Consider the following 19,141-nt stretch of genomic DNA (forward strand, 5'->3'; position numbering starts at 1 on the left):
GGTCCTCAAGGTGCCACGGGTCCTCAAGGTGCCACGGGTCCTCAAGGTGCCACGGGCCTTCAAGGTGCCACGGGCCTTCAAGGTGCCACTGGTCCTCAAGGTCCCGAAGGCCCTGCCGGTCCCCAAGGTCCCCAAGGTCTCCCCGGGTCTGGAGGTTCCGGCTCAGCGGGTTTTACGGGCCAATACGGGTACATCGGCTGCTACATCGCGGACACCAACGAGAACTACGGCCTAACTCCATACACTGCACAGCAGGTCCTCACGACCTCGATCGACGACTGCGCCAACATCTGCTCGGGTTTGCCGACGGGCCCGGCACTGTACTTCACTCTGGCAACCGACTCAGATACAGGCGACTCCATCTGCACTTGTGGCGACATTCTTGTTGCCTATAACTATCCAAATACCGGGCTCGAATTTCAATGCAATACGCCATGCAACTTCCCGGACAATACAACAACAACAGCAGAACAGTATTGCGGCGGAACGTATTCTGGGATCCCTACTGTTTCTCTCTTCGGAGCTATATAGATAATATTTGATACACAATACACGACATGAATCTGACTAGGTAAATAATGCGAGAGAGTGAAGTCTAAAGCAACGAGCGGGAATATAATCCTACATCTGGGGCTTGGCTGCCTGTGATCCTCAAAGTACGCCCCCCTCCTCAATAACCTCAGCCTCAGCGAGGCCAGTCTCGGCGCTCGCCTCAGAGGACAGAAGCTCACTCTTCATCGATTGCTTCTCCCTTGCACACGTAGCCAAAGTCTGGCTGTTGCTTGATGCTTTCTTTCCAAGACGGAGAACCACTCCTCGGAGGCGCCGATTCTTGTCACGGTAGGCGGGTCGGAAGCCGAGTCGCACCATGCTGGTAGCAGACTCTCTCTTTTCTCCATCGAGAGGCATGGCTGAGTTTGCTGCTCGGCGGCTGTAAACACTGAAAAGCTTTATTTCGGATGAGCTGAAATGAAGTAACAGGAGGGGAGATATGCGAGGCTGTGAGATGGGGAATCATGTCCAGGCACTGGACCAGATCTGCGAAGTACGCCTGTCCCTCCTCTTCGTCTCTCCCTGGGTCAGCGAGATGTGCTGAACCCCCGCCTCGGGCTGATTTACGCTTTTCTCGCGAGCGACTTGCTTCTTGTTGAGCTGGGCCTCGGGTACCAACAGCATGCGTGTCTTCAAGGGCTGTGATGGACGGACAGGTATTGAACGGCGGATTGTTGAGAACTGGCGGCGTTTGTTTGCGTATGCCGATAGCATGCGCTCCGGAAGTCTCTCCGGAGACAGAGTAAACCCACGGGATATGTATGTGCTTCGGACGACAGAAAGGTATGACGATAGTATGAAGCGTAGAACCATAGGAGGAGCAGAGCAGGCGAAAGGGTGCAACTCTTACCGTCTTGTCGCGTTCTAGGGTAAGGGGGGGGGGGGGGGGGGGGGNATGACGCCGCTGCAGTAGTCAATGGAACGAGCAATCTGAGGGTGTGACCTTTCAGGTGCAAATCCGTATGTCTGGAATGACTGCGGCTTTGGGACCACGATAATCCGTATATGTGAGGCAAAAGAGAGCCTCGAATGATGAGTGGCATCTCCTAACCCTGCAGACTGCCGGGTCAGCGTGTTGATGCAAGACTGTTCGATATTCGAGCGCATGCCCGAGGACTCAACGGCGCTGTCATCATTCTAGTTCCACGACCTTGCGAGGGGGCTCAAGATGGGCGAATGTGGTCAACTTGCAGATGTGGCAAGTTTACTGACGTTGGAAAAGGGCATCCAGGTTGAACAGTGGGTTTGTATTCCATGATTATAGAGAGATAGAGGTCGAATGACCTCTTGTCTTTGCGTGGCAACCGTGGAATTGACAACTTTGAGCCAGGAACTCCTCACTGGGCTTTGCTATCAGCTCCGTTGGGAGGGAGGGTGGTCGCTCATATGGCGTCCGTTGGTCTTTGGAAAAGTTCTTCCTGCTCTTCTAGGAACGAGGCAAAGGAAGTTAGGAAAGACAAAGCCAAGAGGATTAATGGCAGGAAGACCATTAAAACGCAGTCATTCTACCCAACCTACATTACCTTACCTTGTATACCGCATCAACTAGGTAGGCAAGGTAGCAGATGGATGAAGCCGATGGCACCGTGTGCATGCTAAGCTGCGCGTCTCCTTCGCATCTCACCTACCACCCGCGGCTTCGGTTGAGAGCGGAAATGGCCCACCTTTTTTTTTTCAGTACTTGAAAATCGCAGCTTCTGGAAAACCGCTGAGAGCAACGACAGATGTGTGTGCAGACGTTGAGTAGGGACCATCACAATGATCGCGGTCGTCTCTTCTGCGCCACTATTGAACCGTGAGAGCGAGACCACACAGCTCACGCTGCCATGTTCCTCGAAAGACTGTCAAATACATCCAGCCTAAACCCTTCCAGAAAAGCGTCGAGCCCAATGAGGAAACGTTTGGGAAGACGTTGGTGGAGAGACAGAGAGAGCCATGCAAGACATGTGCTGCTATCAGTCGTATTGAGCGTAAGCGTAGACTTTTGCGGGGGTTGTCCGTGCTTCGTGCGGGATGAAAGATAGCTTGAGATCTCCCAGTTATTGTCGCTGTGGAAGCCACGAGTTTCGTATCGCATCTGTCGACGGATAAAGACCGGATGTCGTATTGACGGCCTTTGTTGATGCTGCCATTCAAAGGATTCAAAGTCCTCGTCTCGAGGAAGAACGATATAAGCACCATGAGCTACTTGCAGGCACATGCTATGTATGTCTGTGGTTGCAAGAGATAAGAACGGCTGTTATGCCGCAAATGGCCGCTCTTCCGTAGTCGTTATCAGCGCTCTCAGACCCTCCAGAACGGGCCTCGCACCTCACCCAACGATGCTATCACGCAACCGAGCCCACTCAGCTCCCCCCCCCATATCAAAAACCTCTTTCAAGATGCCCAAAACGGCACGACGAGCAAGGGCAGAAAAGCTGGGGTGCCGCTGCCGTGCGTCAACGCCGACAAATCAGCGCCTGTCGCCACCATGCCCCTGGATTGCGCCAAACGTTGCCTCGGTGCCGCATTGCCGGTTGATTGCGTCTTGTCTTTGTTACTCGGTGATATGGGCGAGATTGGATCGCGTGGTGTGTGTTTGATTGAGCTTGAGTTAGGATGACTGCCGTTGGGAGCAGAGCGCATGTATTGGAATTGCCATCCTATGATTGGCCCATATGCCCAAGGGGGGGTGGGTTGTTTAAACGGCCAAAGTGCTTCGTATAAAGTTACTCCATGGTGGAAGATAAGATGGAAGGGATATGCATGGTTCGTATGCTGACGGTTGGTTCAAGGTTGTCGTTCATCTTCCTGCCTCTTCTTCTCTGTTCATGATCGAGCCGGGATGTGGCGTTGCACTTGCTGTGGTGCCTTCGGGGATCACTGCATATACCGCGTTTAATGTTGAGTTTAAAGTTGTAAGGTCGACGATGCATAGATGGGAAGATCCAAGCCGTAGAGAGAAGAACGTGTGGAGAGAGGGGGGGGAGAAGAATAGAGGGAAGGCGGCAGATAGTGTTCCCCATCATCCAAGCAGGGAACTGCAACGGTCATCTTCTCTCCGATGGACTCCCCCCATCGCATATAGAGACGGAAATCGTAGCAATCGACTAGTATTTGGGAACTTTTGTCTCACGTATAGCCTAGCCTCGGGCTTATAGCCCTGACTCGCCAGCCAACTGGTCTTGTCGATTCGGTTGTCGTTCTGGAAAAAGACGTGATAGGGAATCGTTGCTTGAGCTGCATGTGTGTTGTTCCACCCCGGAAAGATGCCATGCTGTGGGCGAGACTAGGGTGTACAGCTGATGCGGTGGTGCTTGAGGTGTTTGTTTCTGTGATACATAAGTACGGTTGAGGCTGCCGTGGGAGTTGAGCCCCCAAGGTAGGACTGTGTTGAGAGGACAGACGTCTCGGAGCTCACGTCTTTCAGCTGAACAGTATCGTGTTGCTCCCCTAGAGTTGTTTGGATAATCCGCCCTCGATGAGTATGTCGTGCCTCAAGATCCTGATTCCTGATACAGCATCAGCCGTACTCACCATACAAACCCACAACCACAGACGCAGACCACGTTGCCGACGGTCCCACGCACGAGCGTGGCACCGCCGAGATCCTCTCCGGCGCGGCCCCGATCGAAAGCGAGGAGCTCGGCGTGACGCTCGACAGGCTCCACGACGACATCGAAAAGGCTCCCCTGGAAGGCCCCGACGGCAGAGAGCCGACGGAGGAGGAGAAGGCGTCGCTCCGCAAGGTCGCCGGCTCCATCCCCGCCATCTCCTGGGTGCTCTGCGTGGCCGAGCTTGCTGAGCGTGCGAGTTACTATGGCGCCAGTCAGGTGTTCAACGACTTCATGCAGTTTCCTCTCCCCAAGGGCGGCAACGGCAGCGGAGCTGTCCCGAAGAACAACCCCAACGGCCATGCTGGCGCATTGTAAGTGTAGGATGGATGCTCATTATCCATGAGAACCACTCCCGAGGAATCCTTCATGGGTTTGACAGCTGACACCTGCTGCTCAGGAACGAGGGCCTTCAGTTTGCGTCTGCGTTCAGCACGCTGTTCACCTTCCTGGCCTATGTCTTTCCCATTCTCGGAGCGTACATTGCCGACACGCGCCTTGGAAGATTGTGAGTGTAAGACCAGGAAGTTGAGAAGGGAACCAAAGCTTACCAGCCTGCCCCTTCAGCAAGACAATCCTCCTCGGTGTCATTATCGGTGCTGTTGCCCACGTCATCATGATTGGCGGCGCCGCTCCCTCCCTCCTCAAGGCCGGCAAGGGCCTCGCGCCCTTTATCATCTCCTTCTTCACCCTGGCCATTGGCGCGGGCATCTTCAAGCCCAACGTGGCGCCGACCGTCATCGACCAGTACACCAACCAGCGCCCGGCCATCAAGACGCTCAAGACGGGCGAAAAGGTCATCATCGACCCCGAGCGCACAATCCAGCGCGTCATGCTCATCTTCTACGCCATGATCAACGTCGGCGCCTTCTTCGCCATCGCGACCACGTACACTGAGAAATACGTCGGCTTCTGGCTGTCCTTTCTTTTGCCGGGCATCGTGTACTTCGTGCTACCCTTCCTTTTGCTGGGCGTGTATAAGAGGCTTGTCATCAAGAAGCCTAACGGATCTGAACTGACCAACTTCTTCAAGATTGTTTGGGCCAGTCTCAAGTATAACAAGTTCCAGGTCTGGAAGAAGGACTTTTGGGCTGCTGCTACTCCGTCCAAGCTGGCTGAGCGAGGAATCCAGGTGACATGGACTGACCGCGCCGTGCTGGATGTCCAGCGTACCTTTGAGGCCTGCGTCATCTTCCTGTACTTCCCCATCTACAACATCAACGATGGAGGCGTTGGAGCGGCGCAGTCCAACCAGGGCGCGTCCATGACCAACAACGGTGCCCCGACTGATCTGCTGGGCAACTTCAACCCCCTCACCATCATTGCCGTGGCTCCTGTTCTCTCGTATGGCGTGTACCCGCTGCTGGCCAGATACGGCATCAAGTTCGGTCCCATCCGTCGCATGACGTTTGGCTTCATGCTTGCCGCCATCTCGGGAGCCATTGGTGCTATCGTGCAGTGGCGGGTGTATGAGACGAGTCCCTGCGGATACGAGGCCAGCACCTGCGACGACGTGTCGCCCATCAACATCTGGTGGCAGATCCCCAACGTCGCCCTCGGTGCCATTTCGGAGCTCTTCTGCAATGTGACGGCGTACGAGATGGCATATGCGCGCTCTCCGCCTCACCTCAAGTCCGTCGTCATGTCTCTGTTCTTGTTCACCACTGCCCTGTCGAGTGCTCTCGGCGAGATTCTCATTCCGGCCATCGTTGATCCGCATCTGATTGTAAGTTGACTCGGAGAGACCGCTGAGAAACTGAGACGAGATAACAGCTTGCTAACTGCGTTGGTGTCGTGTAGTGGGTTTGGGCTGGTCCAGCCATTGCCCTTTTCGCCCAGACCATCGTCTTTTGGATTCGGCACCATAAGCTCGACGACGATGTTTACATGTTGGAGCAGGAGACGCCGAGCCAGTCGCAGGCTCAGTTGACACAGGCGGCAGACCTGGAGCCGGGGCAGGAGACGGTGGTTAGAGATGGCGAGAAGGCGTAATCACGCGTAGCTGGACTTACAGGCAGCTGTAGGAACTATGAATGCGCAGCATTTATACCAGTTTTGGCATACTTGATGCCTGTAGCGATCCCGCTTGACACGTGCTAGACATCTGCATTGTGAAGAAAGGATTAAAGCAAAGGTGTAAGTGAGTGAGCAGGTGCAGCGAAGTGAATGCTCGGCACCATGGCAAAGAAAGAAGAAAGGAATGACTCAACGGGGTAGAGTACAAAAGCTTTATCCTAATCAAGGCGTAAAGGCAAGCCGACCACGGCGCGAGGCTCCTGTTTCTATGTAAGTCAGTATAATGACCCCGAAGCCGACTCGGCATCGGGTTCGGCTTCGGCCAGTCCCATGAACGGAATAGCCTGAAAAGCGCCCGCTGGGATGAACGCTGAATGATAGGTTGGCAAAGCATTGAATCCGAACGAGGCTCAGATTCGGAGCTATAATTGCGAGAAGTTGCAGGATTTGGTGGCTCGGTTGGCATACCCGTGCCGTCCGTCGCGACGCGTGTGCGGAGCAGGTTAGAGGATGGCTGGATGGCTGCATATGCGGCGAGTGAGTCATCGATGGCTATTGAGACTGGCTGCTTCTCACATTTTGCGGCAGTAGGACAGATCACACGGGTGGATGAGGTGACGGCTGATGGGAATAATATCTTATTGAAGTGATTTGTATTGTCAGAGTCAACATGTGCTGGCGACAATCGTTGTAGGGGGGTTGTCTATAAGATTGAGTCGGATTTTTGGCGAGCCTCTCGTTCAAGGTAAACTTCTGATAGAAGGGGGGCGCTCCTCTCCATTTACGAAAGAAATATTCTTAGTTTTGGACTAGTCTGAGGCTTGCTTGGTACCTGACGGTCTCTATACAACTTCTCGTCCCAAATGTGCTCTTGGTGAAAAGATCCGGGATCCATGTACACTTTGCTTTTCCGTCCAAAGCCAGCTGGGGTATCAAAGGCGGCATAGGGGAGATTAAGCAAACTTATAGTCTTCTACTGTACGAAGCAAACTTATACGATACCTTGGATATCTGCTGGTTACTCGGGGCCTGAGTTGCCTAACTAGGAAATCCGATGGCTGAGCTTCCAAGTCACGGGATGTCTCGTAACAGTCACGCAGCCAGTCATCACACCCCCGAGATGTTATTCGCAGCCTGCCCTCTCCATCACTCCTCGCACGGTCGTCCGCATCTGGAGGCAGAGTTTGGCAAGGCTAACGGAGCGAAGCGAGTGCTTGGCCCCTATCCTACGTTCCGGATTCCGGTCCAGGGCCAGACGCGGCATTCCCACATCTTGTCGAGCCCGTGGGGGTTTCGGCTCCTTGCACTGGCCCCAAGCATCAGCATATACCCCATGTCCCGCCGAGTCCCATTGCCAAGATCTACGTAGGGCTGGTGCTGGGTCCCTCTGCCCCGGTTTCTTCAGACTGCACCCGTGCACTCATGTTAGTTGCCGACGGCCCGTCACGCAACCCACGGCTTGCTACAGTTACCAAACTAGCGAGATCGACCGTTGGCGGGAGAGGCTGAGCTGAGCCACAACCGGTTTCAAGCATTCGTTGGGCCAAACAGGGGGTTCGACGTGTAGGTCATCAGGGTCGGACAAGGCGAGGGGCTGGGAAGAGGGGAACCCGGGTATCAAAAGAAAGGAGAATGAACAGGCAGCAAAACATTGAAGACAAATCCATCTCCATCACCACCCCGTGGCCACGATGCCGCCAAAAGCGGACGCCGGCAAGCAGCAACAAGAGTGCTGGGAGTGTCTCCGGCGCTGCCTGGCCTGTGACGGCCGTCGCCCCGTCTGCGACCGCTGCCGCTCTGCCGGGATAGTATGTCCCGGATACGAAGACCGTCGGCCGCTGACCTGGGTGACGCCGGGGCACATCACCGTCACGCGTATTCGGAGAGCCAGGACGACTTCTGCTGCAGCACCGACTTCTGCGGTTCTCAAGAAGCGTCGCTGTCGTGAACGCCCACAGTTGCCATTGCCTGCTTCGGAGGAGGAGTCGACAAGGACGAGGCCAGAGGCAGCAGCTACTGCTCTATCCACTTCCGATGGCAAGGTTCCGGATGATGACCCCGATCCAGACCTGAGCAGCCCGGAAGGCGAAGTTGAGAATGGGAATGACGAGGATTCTGGTAAAGGGGACGACGGCGACAAGGAAGAGGGCACCATCTACAGCAACCAACTACAATCTACCGAAGGAGACGCAACTACGCCTCATACCCCGGCCGCAAGTGGTGCTCTGGTCCCTCATAGAGGACGATGCAGCATATCGACTGAACGACAGAGCATCCCCTGCATCCCCATCAGCCTACAAATAGACGAGTTTGAACTCATGGAAGCCGTAGAGTATTGTGCGTCTATCCGATACGATGCAAAATCCAAGGAGGAACCGAGAAAACTGACCAAATGGTGTAGACAATCACCACATATTCCCCGTCATCAGCTCCAACGAAGTAATACCCAATGTCTTCTCGAAACGCTTCGACAAGGGCCGAGTCTCCCGGCTGATAACCTCCAACCGCCACGCCCTCATCTCCATCTCCATCGGCTTCCGCATCTTAGCCGTTGCCCAAATCCATCGCCTGAGCATCAATCCACGCGTTGTCGGCCCCGCGAGCGACTTGTGGACGTCCTTCTTCCGTCACGTCGGCCTTGCCATGTCGGCCCTGAATGATGAGATCCGGCAAGATCCCAAGCGGTACTTGGGCAACATCCTCCGCAGCATCCACCTGATAGCTAGCTCCGAGGTAAAGGCTGCTGCCAATTCTTTGTCTCAGAGGAATTGTGTGCTGATTGTGTGCTGTGCAGCTTTTCCTACTCAACTCGCCGCATTGGCGCGCTCATGTAAGTGGCTTCATGGCCATTTTACAAGAACAAGGAGGTCTGGGCGCCTTCATCCGGGATTCAGGCAGCTCGAGATACATCATGCTCAGCTTTCTAGTGTAAGCTCCCCCCGTGTGCTTCCGTCCAACGTGTCCTTCGTGTTTAACCCTCTATCCAGTTCATGCATCGTGGCAAACACGACAAGCTCACCGCAAAATCAGATCCTGGAAGTCACATGTTTGGATCCAAAAGAACTCTACAGTCTGTACAAAGTGAGCATATACCCGCCATTCCTCTGCCCGCCCGATCTATTCCTCGACATACTCTACATCAACCGTCTACGACTACGGCTACCGACGACTTCGGTCATATACTCCCTGCCATCAATTCAGGTAACCGTATGCGATATCCTGAGGCATATACACGATTTCTCGCCCCTGGAATGGATTGAATCTTGCGGCTTCGTAAACTTCGAGGGACTTTTACTACTATCAAACATATATCAAGCAGCAGTCGCCTTATATGCTATACTCTCACTGCCATGCACATCGAAATTCCACGTCAGTCGGTCATGCCGGGATTTGAAACAGACATACCGGGCTCAGCTCTTTGACGCTCTGAGAAGGGCGGCAGGGTCGTCTGTCCGGATGCACAGCATATACTGGCCGGTTGTCGTAGCCGGCGTGGCTGCATCAAGTGGGACAATGGAAGAGAGGGTGCTCGTGGAGGAGCATCTCAATATGGGAATCAACGATCCGTATTCTGGCGCGGGGTCGTTGAAGGCACTCGCGATGTTGAGGAGAGCTTGGGCGTTTGGGCTGATTGAGTGGGATGAGTGTTTCAGCGAGCCAAACGTCATTTTGTTTTCGTGAAGGCATAGAAGTGCAAAACGATGGGGTCTTGGGCTTCCTTCTGTGAGGGTGCTTGATTGACAGCCTATCTACTTCTTCAGCTCTGGCTTGCTATAGCCGCATCATACTCGTTTCCCTCTAAAGGCTACTCCTCCTGGCTAAAGTCTCTCTCATACATCGTTGCCTTCTAATAATTCTAGGCAGCACCATTCTGCGATTGCGTCTTCGTGGACATTAATCGAAAATCCTGTTCTCATCGAAGCTAGTCATCAGGCAACGATATTTATACCAGCATAAAAGCCATGGCAACTCCCGCTCACATTAATCCAACAGCTCAAAGTCTTCCAAGTTAAACACAATTTCTACAATCTCCAAAAGAAAGACATCAACTCTCACCACCCTCAAAATGCCTCAACGAGCCACCTTCGCCGACTCCGCCCAAACATACCAGTCCACCCTCCGCAGCCTCTTCTCCGGCAGCCCCCAAAACACCGAAACAGACCTATCCAAAATCTTTTCTCCCACCTTCCACTTTACCGCCGGCGCCGAAAAGTACGATTTTGCCGGCTTTGTCGAGCACATACGGCGTCTGCGCGAAATGAAGCTCTCTGTCAACCTTACGACGGTCGAGTTTCTGCGTGATGGGAAGTTGCTCTCCGAGCGACACGTTTCGACCACGGTGTTGCAGAGTGGGGAAAAGATGGCCGCTGAGACGTTCATGTTTGCGGAGATTGCGGAGGATGGGAGGATTGCTTGGATCAAGGAGGCTGTTTTGTCGATTGAGGGGTGAGTGAGACTTGGGGATAGGGGGTTGTTTGGTGTTTGTGATGGAGAGTGTGGATAAGGTGTCATTTGTTTCGTACATATAACATGACTCGTCAAGTATTACATGATATATACATGCCCAGTATCGACCCCGATGGTAATGACCTTCATCAGATGTTCAGCTGAAACCCATCCATGGAGACGCTGACCATGGCATCAAACTGAGCCCAGCCCGTCATCTCAGCCAGTGAATCCGTCGGCGTAACATAGATATCACCAATCCCGCCCATGTCCGTCATATTCGCCCCCAGCTCCCGAACCCCCATTGCTCCATCTTCAGCCGACCCGAATCCTTCAGTGCCATTCGCCGCGTTTGCCATGGCAGCGGCCTGTCTCTGCGCGGGTGATCGTGCGTTGTTGATCTGGCCTTGCTTCGTCTGTCTAAGCGCCTCGAGGCGAAGCTCTTCCAGGACCAGACAGTATCGTGCCACCAGCGATCCGTCTTCGGCGAGGTTAGACAGTTGGTCTTGACATCGGGTGGCGGCTGCGAGGTAGCCAGAGTAAGATTCTTCTGACTCGTTGCTTTTCTGGATGGTGTAGACATAGAGGATGACTGCAGCGGAAAAGGCGAAATACGAGGTAAACTACGAGGGCATCGTGTCAGTCCACGGCGAAAGTTCTCTGCCTGAGGGATTGTGGCGTACCCAGTATGCTCGGAAAAGCTGCCCTCCTTGGTACATGTCATCCACAGCCTTGGTAATGTTCGTAGCCGCTTTCAGACATTCTTGAACGCTCTGCTCTATCCGCGATTCAAACTCGCGATCGTCACGCCGCGGCCGACTGCCATTCTGCAGCTGCGCAAAGTTGCGAAGCAGAAACGGCCGGTGAGTGAGGATCATGGTATGCCAGTACGCCAGATTCAGCACGTTCTTCTGGCGCTGGAAGATGGGAATCAGGGGCATGTTGGTCACGGGGTCGAGGAAGTGGGCGACGTCTGCGCGCCACTCGACGAGCTCCTTTGTGTGGATGGTGGCAAAGGCGTGCTTGTCGTTGCGCGAGGTGGAGTGGATGGAGTAGACGTTGCGGAGGATCATGCTCAGTATTCGAGACATTCTAACGCTGGTCAGCTTTCACGGAGTATGACTCAATGGAAGGTTGGGGCTTTTTTTTTCCTACTTGGCATATGCGACTGGTCCCAGCATAACCGACTGTCCGTGAGCGCTGCCTTGGCTGATGTGATCACCATGGATCTGGTGATCGTCTACACAGGACGGCAGTTCCTGGTCAATATCGTCATCATGAAACGTCCGCGGCCTCCCCAGTGCCATGCTCAGGTAGTTGTCCAAAGCATAGGCGCTCCAGAAGGTCCTCCTCCGGCATTCGACCTCGACGCGGTCAATGCGATCCGCATGGCGCTTTCGGTGTAGGCCGATGGCATAGGCGAGACGGGCAGCGGTGCCAAAAAGGTTCCAGCAGTGGTTGATGCGTGACTCGGACAGCAGCCAGAGACATTGCAGCAGTCGGGCTTGGATGCTCGCGAGGCGGATGGCTCCCTGTTCCCTGGACAAGAGCTGGTCTGCTGCAAGGAAGTACCGGACACTGGGAACAACGGTCAGGCATACGATTCGTGCGGGAGAGACGGAGATTCAGATGTGAGACACGCGAGAAGATGAAGCATACCTCACGTCGGCATCCTCAGCGCTCGGCCTCGGGCTCATATGCGCCTGGGCCAGAGCAAACACCATGAACAAGACGGCCGTCCGCGTCGACGCATCCTCGCGGTTGTGCATCCTGCCCTTGGTCTCATACAGCTCGTTCAGCCACGCCTCGATCGTCTGCTGGTGGAGGAACCTGTCCACGGGGACGGCAAAGTCAAAGTACCTCTGCACGAGCCGCGTGGTGTCACCCCGCGACAGCATCATGTACAGCATCGGGTCAAAGTACGGCGCCCCGGCCTGCAGAGAGTCGAGATAGGGCAAGGGGGCATCGCCAAAGGTGAAGATGGACGACGACCCCTGCGGAAAGGAAACGAACTGGTCCAGCCGCTTCTGGATCCGCAGCAGGAACGAGACGCCGGAGGAGGGCCCGACGTAGTGGCCCTCGAGATCCGTCTGCACAGGCTCCGGGGAGGCCCGTGACAGCGGCTCGGTGCCGGGCTGGGTGGGGTCCCCGAGGGCAGAGTAGGACGAGTCCGGAGGCTCGCCGGCGGGCTGCGGAGGCCGGCCGGACGCGGCGGAGCTCGAGCGGTTGGCGGGATGCCATCGCGACGGCTCCGACCGCGAGGGCTGCCGCTCATGTTGCTGCGGCGGCTGCGGCTGCGGCGGCGAGGCGTGTGCGGTCCTGCGCGAGGCCATGCCGCCGTGTTTGCCGCGCGTGTAGGCGGCATCATAGGTGCAGCTTGCATTGGCCTCGATGCAGAGCCGGCATGGCTGCAGTCCGGTGCAGCGAATCTTTCTCCTAGGCGAGGATGTTAGAAAACGACGTCGACGGTGAGCCAGGGCCGTTCCACAGCCGTGGCTGGAGGGATCGAAAGCTTGCCGCCTCAAACTCACTTCTTGCACCGATCGCAGGCACGCGTCACCCGCATCCGCTTCGACTCTCGGTGGTCTCTGGCCGTCTGGCGTGGAGGCGTCGACGGGTACGCGCCATCGTGATCGGCGACGGATATCATGTAGCCGTCCATGATGGCGTTCCCCAGCTCTGATATCCGACGAGGACTGACTTCCGAGACACGGACGGAGAAGGACGGCTATGCATTGGGCGACTGCGGCCGGGAAAATCTGACGGACCGGCAAGGGATTTGGAAACGACCCTTTTCAGAGAAGCATCACGGGAGCACCGCAAATGTTCAGTAATTGCCTATTGGCATGACATGTATTTAGCCACGGGACACGAACAACCAGGCACGCGGGACTGGGGAAATATGGGAAGGGGGGGAATGGTTCCTTGGACTCAACTGGTTCAGTTAGCGTGCTGCTAACCCATAGAGATCATGCCTATAACTACATAAACTTGTGCCGTGTTCCTGGCCACTTGGAGACAAGGGGACAAGGGCAACTGGACTATTTGCCTTTGCTTCTCTCTCACTTCATGGAAGTGGATTGTGAGAGACCATTAGGTAAAACTGGCATGTGCCAGAGGTTCCCCGCTCTCCGACGGACAGGGTTACTCCAGACGAGGCCGCCAATAGGACGGAGATGGAAGCGGGTGGCACGAGTATGCGAGCGTAGGGCTGCTGTTTGCGCCGCCGGATAGTAAAGGTGGACAAGGCTACATGTATTTTGCTGCTTGGTCGATAAGTGTAAAGGACGACAGCTTGAACACGAGTTGACTTTGTCATTAAACCGCAGAAGACGCGCCTCTCGCGATCTTGGTATCCTGTGGTGTATGAATTAGGGTCGTTGACTGGGAATGATCCCGACATGCCGCTTACAAGCAGGGTTGCTGGGGTCGTCATCAGTTGGCTTACGGCCAAGTGGCTCTATGAAGGACAACGGCAATGGTGAGGGCTCAAGACAACAACTCCTTGAATACGAAAGCATCATTATTAGACCTACATTGTATCTTCTCGCTTGATTGTCCTGCTGCTGCGCGATACAGGTATGATTCTTACTTCTCGGTATTATATAACGTCGAGTTTACGTCGAAACGTAATAGTTGTAATGGATGGTTCGCACATTCACCTGTCAATCGAAATGCCGTGCATATACGGAACATTGATTAGCCTCGTAATAGTTTTCATAGACTCCAATAAACTGGAATTGATTAAGTTGCAGTATCAGAAACCCCACACTCCATCAGATCATGGATAAAAAGTTGTACCTTGAGCGCCGACAATCAGTGAAGATCCACGCATGTCAGACTTGAATGACTCGCCCGTTACGTCGGACTATCAGCATCATCAACGTCGTGACCTGTGATTCGCTTCAAGGCACATCCCTCTCCGACAATGACCGGCAGCGCTATCCGTTACCCACCCTCCGTCCCCTGGAAGCAAAATAAAGAGAAAGCACAGAGCGACGATTATGCCAAAGTTTCGTCGTTAAACGCATCAATCTTGTAAGACGCAAACTTACGAGCAGAAACCCCTCTGGCAAAGAGCACGTCAAGCTCCTCGTAAGTGCGGCCCTTGGACTCGGGAAGACGAAAGTAAGCCCAGACAGTCATCAGGAAGCAGGTGCCGCCCCAGACAAAGCCAGTGTAGCCCTTGAGGTTCCATTCAGCAGGGTTCATAAAGTAAGGCTGCAGCACACCGGAAACGACGCCAGTGATGGCATATGAATTCCGCGCAAGGCAAATGGTCTTTTGGCGCAACCGCGTAGACCCCAACTCGGCGGGGAGAGCCCAGCCCAGCTGACCGACAGAGAGCTGGAAGATGAGGGTCCAGACGAGGGTGAGGACAGCCTGGGCCATGGCGAACGAGTGGTCGCTGGTGCGGGCGTTCAAGCCGCCGATGAGCACCAGGATGCAGCACATGCCTCCCATTCCGACCCAGTACGTGGTTCGGTACCCAAAGTTGGGCATGACGAAGAACCAGCAGACCAGCGTGCCGAAAAGGGCCATGCCGGTTCCGCCGACGTTGAGGTGGTAGGTTTGCGTAGGGGTGAGCCCGATCTGCTGGAAGAAGTAGGTCGAGTTGTAGGCAAACGAGATTCCGCACAGGACCTGGCCGACCATGCACATGCACGAGATTTCGGTTCGTCGCAGCTCGAAGCCCTTGAAGCAGTCCCAGTAGGACGTTCCGACGGAGAGCTGCTCCTCGAGGTTGTTGGTGTAGATGATGAGGTTGAGGGACTCTTCGATCTCCTCGTCGGTGGGGTTCGTTCGCAAAGCACGGAGCGACTTTTTGGCCTCCTCGATCTTGCCGACGCGGACAAGGTGCCACGGGGTCTCGGGGGCAAAGTAGAGGATGGGGCCCAGGACGACCGGCCAGAACCACTGGAGGGCAAAGGGGATTCTGTACGACCACTGTGTGGTGTTGTTCACCAGTCCAGCCAGAACACCAGAGGCAATCAGCTGGCCAATGATGAAGCACATGTTCGTCCAGCTGGTCAGGTAGGTACGCAGCGCCATGGGCAACACCTCAGACGCGTAGGCGGGGGCCGTGGTCGCAAAGATTCCCCAGGGGAAGCCGCAGAGAAGCTCGCCGACCAGGAGAACGGTCGTGTTAGGGGCGAAGAAGACGATGAAGACGAAGCAGCTGAGGAAGAAGAGGGAGCCCGAGATGACGCGCAGGTGGCCGAACTTGTGGACGAGGTAGCCGTTCAGGAGGGTTCCAAAGAAGGATCCCACACCGGAGGCGTTGCTCAGGCCGGCCTGCCACGGCGCCGACAGCTGGTAGTTGCCCGATTTCTCGTTGAACTTTCCGTACCGCTGTGCGAACTCGGGATAGGCGTAGAAGTTGCCCAGCAGGCTGGTGTCGTAGCCCTCCATGATGACGCATGCTGAGATCAGGAGACACCAGGCGATGGCCTTTGGGTACTTCCGCACAGCTTGCATCGGCGTCAGCTCATGTTCCGCCACGGCAGCGAGCTTCGCGTCGTCGGCGATCTGGTTGATCCCGGCCTTTTCCCCGGCCTCGATAGGGATGTTCTCCTCGTGGAGAGTGGACACGCCTCCTTTTTCCATGTTGGAGGATCTTTGGGCTGTGGAGTTGAGGGCTGTGCTGTGCTTCTGATGGTGGCAGTGCGATGCAGTGCAGTAAAGAAGGCAAGCTTGCAACCATAGAAAGAATTGAAGGACGGCTTGGACAAGCTGCGAGAAGCGCCACGAGTGATGAGTCTCTTGTCTCGACTTGGTGATCCAGGCTTACCCTCAAAACCCGTATCTTGATAATCCCATTGACACGAGGTTTCTCAGGATGTCCAGGCTTGCTTCCCTTTATAGAAGTCGTCTCACCTGCATCCCAACCACCATCACCGGCAGCCCTCCCTCCATGGGTTCGGCCCTGCTTGGCCCCTTGCTAAGCAACAAGGCCAACCCAAACTATCAACAGGACGACAGTACGGGATAGAGATCTAGAACTCCCCAGCTTTCCTCCCCATACCCCACAATCGGCTAACCCCCACAAGGAGCTGATCCGTCACCACAAGGCACGAAGTACGGACGCTACTCTATTCGCACGGACTGATGGGGAGGAAGGGCTCGAGATTCAACCAACCGCCGAACATTTCTCCTTGCCTGCATTCGACGCGGGGTAACGCCGGCTTTCGGCCAACCTGGACGCTGGAACGGGGTTGTGCGTAAGACCATGTTAGACCCGACAGGGGTTCGGCCACGAGGGCCAGCATCTGACGCTAAACAAAGTCGACAACTCTCTCAACCTGCCAAGCTCAGCTCGCTCTGGGTATCCGACGTCGAACTAGATTCGGCAGGGTTTGGCTTCCTCTGTCCACAGCTTGCTTGTTTCCTCCTCACAAACGACTAGCAGAAGTGTCTCCGACCCGTGGCAGCGGCTCGTGGCCTGACGGATATCATTGTGCCGGGCGACACTTGGCATATCCGGGCGACGGCGTTCAAATAGCCTCATTGGATCGCAAAGCATATTCGCACACGCTGGAATCACACAGAAAGGGATATCTTCTGCAGCTTCTGCTTGAAGGAGCGGGCGTCTTGGTCACTCTGCTTCGACACTACTTTTCAGCAGTCTAGGGGAGGTGTGGGTTTTCGTCTCGCCATCATGCTGGACTCCAAAGTTGCCGAGGCGACCTTCCAGGCCACGGTGCTCAATGGACTGTCTGGTGTGTGCGCGCAGGGCATCACGGCATACAGGAACAGGGTAAGCTGACTACTTTTCTTTGTCACTGACAATTTTTTGTTTCTTTTTCCAGGTATTCTCTTGTGTGGGCTTACACGAGCTAATTGCCTCAAAAGTCGTTTGACGAAGTCGAGATAGAATCCATCCTGCGGTTCATCGTCTACTCCATCCTCGTCACACCACCAAACTACAAGTGGCAAGAATTCCTAGAGCGCAAGTTCCCGTCCAGGACGCCCGTCCACGAACCATCTCCGGCCTCGTCCAACCCGCCGGAAAAGCAGGCCCAACAAGGCGCTCAGGTGGTGCCAGTCAAGGACCGCCTCAACCTGACTAACACGGCAGCCAAGTTTGTGCTAGATCAGTTGTTTGGCGCTCCGCTCAACACGCTGGCCTTTCTCTATCTCATGGGTGGCATGACGTTCCAGAGCCAGGCGCAGATTTGGAGCAATATCCAGCGTGTAAGTGTCTTTTTGCCTCTTCTCCGCTTGTACACTAGTCGTCAAACTGGTTCTCCCCCTGGCGGAGGACGGGAGAGAGAGACCCAAAGCCGGAAACTAACTGGCCAATGTGCAGGACTTTTGGCCCATGTTGATTGCTGGATATCGCGTGTGGCCGATTGTTGGTCTTTTGAATTTGAGTGTCGTGCCGTTTGACTACCGGCAACTAGTTGGCAGTACGGCTGGTCTTTTTTGGGGAATATTCTTGAGCCTGAACAAGATGACATGAGGGATGAAGAGCAAAAGCCTACAGGCAAGATGGCAATCTAAAAGCAAACACTACAAGTATAATGATATAAATTTCCATGATCAGTACCATTTCAGCGGTTCACTTGGACAGATGAGGTCACACCATTCACTGAGATCATTTAGCACAACGTCTGATGCTTGAATAGGAGGAGTCGGTCGTCTAAGAGAATGAACGCCGATGCATACTCCGCAAACACATCGTCGGGCCATCACGAAAATGTCCTGGGCCCACCTACCCCAGATCATACGGACACCACTCATCGATTTTGACTCCCAAGATGCAACCTTGCAGCTACTTGCGAGTTTCACCGGTCACTGGGTAGTCTGATGAGCCAATACGCAGTCACACTCTGGTAGTATCTCCCATAATCATTAACCAGAACAATCCAGGTATTTGTTATCTCCGTGGCATCGATGTTATATCCACCCCTTACATCTTGTCATCCATACTCAGCATATCCTTCGTTCTGCCTCAAGCAGACACGGACGACATCATGTTCCGAGGCAGTCTTTGGACCGAACCAGTGACCACATGTAAACTCTGCAAAATTGTCACGCGGAATCTCATCCGGCCCGCATCCCCTTGCCACCCAAACCGTATATACGAACTATGGGGTTAGACTCGTGATATCGTTGACTGCTCCAGCTTCCATATGCCCAGCGTATTTCTCAAAACCAATGAACCCCCATCAAGGCAAGGGCATTCTCCCCGGGGCTTCTGGCGCCATTGTTGGTTTATTTTCCACAGATACAGCACAGTTGAGGGTTCGGACCACAACTAGCAGCGGCACAAGGATACGCCGTTCCAAAGGTCAGCGGAAAACAGGCTATTTTCCACCAACAAGCAAACGTGAATGTTTGTATTTCCGTCGGAAAACGCACCTTGAACAGCACACTACACACTTACACGCTCGACAACAAGGTTCAAGTCCGGAAACATGAATACGGCGTTACTTATGATCCTTCTTGCACAGTAATTCTATTTGACCAGGTTATTAGGCGAAGAAACTTCCGAGCCGAAAACCATGTGTATGGTGCAATATGACAGAGTT

At 54.6% G+C, this 19,141-nt stretch overlaps 8 protein-coding genes across 8 annotated transcripts in view; 4 read left to right on the forward strand and 4 right to left on the reverse strand.

The window, feature by feature from the left end:
* The window catches only part of CCMA1212_007327 (Collagen alpha-1), a gene marked incomplete at both ends in the record, with an annotated part of 3,439 nt that extends 2,908 nt beyond the window's left edge, over nucleotides 1–531 (forward strand). Inside the window, one exon of the mRNA XM_073704498.1 lies at nucleotides 11–531. Coding sequence (XP_073557085.1) covers nucleotides 11–531 — 521 coding nt within the window. The remainder of the gene's footprint in view (nucleotides 1–10) is intronic.
* A 120-nt stretch (nucleotides 532–651) lies between these two features.
* On the reverse strand, nucleotides 652–909 carry CCMA1212_007328 (uncharacterized protein; the record flags this gene model as incomplete). The annotated part of the gene is made up of 1 exon (XM_073704499.1): nucleotides 652–909. The coding sequence occupies one exon, from the start codon at nucleotides 907–909 to the stop codon at nucleotides 652–654; it is 258 nt and encodes an 85-aa protein (XP_073557104.1).
* A 3,182-nt stretch (nucleotides 910–4,091) lies between these two features.
* CCMA1212_007329 (Peptide transporter PTR2) lies at nucleotides 4,092–6,137 on the forward strand (the record flags this gene model as incomplete). Its single annotated transcript, XM_073704500.1, has 4 exons — nucleotides 4,092–4,459; nucleotides 4,546–4,653; nucleotides 4,713–5,871; nucleotides 5,946–6,137. Coding segments are annotated over 4 exons (1,827 nt in total), but the record flags the coding sequence as incomplete, so codon positions are not given.
* Nucleotides 6,138–9,571: 3,434 nt separating this feature from the next.
* CCMA1212_007331 (uncharacterized protein) lies at nucleotides 9,572–9,829 on the reverse strand (the record flags this gene model as incomplete). The annotated part of the gene is made up of 1 exon (XM_073704501.1): nucleotides 9,572–9,829. The coding sequence occupies one exon, from the start codon at nucleotides 9,827–9,829 to the stop codon at nucleotides 9,572–9,574; it is 258 nt and encodes an 85-aa protein (XP_073556888.1).
* Nucleotides 9,830–10,227: 398 nt separating this feature from the next.
* CCMA1212_007332 (uncharacterized protein) lies at nucleotides 10,228–10,611 on the forward strand (the record flags this gene model as incomplete). The annotated part of the gene is made up of 1 exon (XM_073704502.1): nucleotides 10,228–10,611. One exon carries the CDS (start codon nucleotides 10,228–10,230, stop codon nucleotides 10,609–10,611), a length of 384 nt encoding a protein of 127 aa, XP_073557049.1.
* A 145-nt stretch (nucleotides 10,612–10,756) lies between these two features.
* Nucleotides 10,757–13,678, reverse strand: CCMA1212_007333 (uncharacterized protein; the record flags this gene model as incomplete). Its single annotated transcript, XM_073704503.1, has 6 exons — nucleotides 10,757–11,230; nucleotides 11,291–11,705; nucleotides 11,763–12,185; nucleotides 12,267–13,043; nucleotides 13,139–13,303; nucleotides 13,674–13,678. The coding sequence occupies 6 exons, from the start codon at nucleotides 13,676–13,678 to the stop codon at nucleotides 10,757–10,759; spliced, it is 2,259 nt and encodes a 752-aa protein (XP_073556884.1).
* A 931-nt stretch (nucleotides 13,679–14,609) lies between these two features.
* CCMA1212_007334 (Maltose permease MAL31) lies at nucleotides 14,610–16,214 on the reverse strand (the record flags this gene model as incomplete). The annotated part of the gene is made up of 1 exon (XM_073704504.1): nucleotides 14,610–16,214. The coding sequence occupies one exon, from the start codon at nucleotides 16,212–16,214 to the stop codon at nucleotides 14,610–14,612; it is 1,605 nt and encodes a 534-aa protein (XP_073556801.1).
* A 307-nt stretch (nucleotides 16,215–16,521) lies between these two features.
* On the forward strand, nucleotides 16,522–18,069 carry CCMA1212_007335 (Protein sym1; the record flags this gene model as incomplete). Its single annotated transcript, XM_073704505.1, has 4 exons — nucleotides 16,522–16,525; nucleotides 17,156–17,364; nucleotides 17,460–17,801; nucleotides 17,917–18,069. The coding sequence occupies 4 exons, from the start codon at nucleotides 16,522–16,524 to the stop codon at nucleotides 18,067–18,069; spliced, it is 708 nt and encodes a 235-aa protein (XP_073557174.1).
* Between the last annotated feature and the right edge of the window lie 1,072 nt (nucleotides 18,070–19,141).

This window comes from Trichoderma ghanense, assembly GCF_004382785.1.
Source record: "Trichoderma ghanense strain CCMA-1212 chromosome Unknown scaffold_9, whole genome shotgun sequence".
Taxonomy (NCBI): Eukaryota; Fungi; Ascomycota; class Sordariomycetes; order Hypocreales; family Hypocreaceae; genus Trichoderma; species Trichoderma ghanense.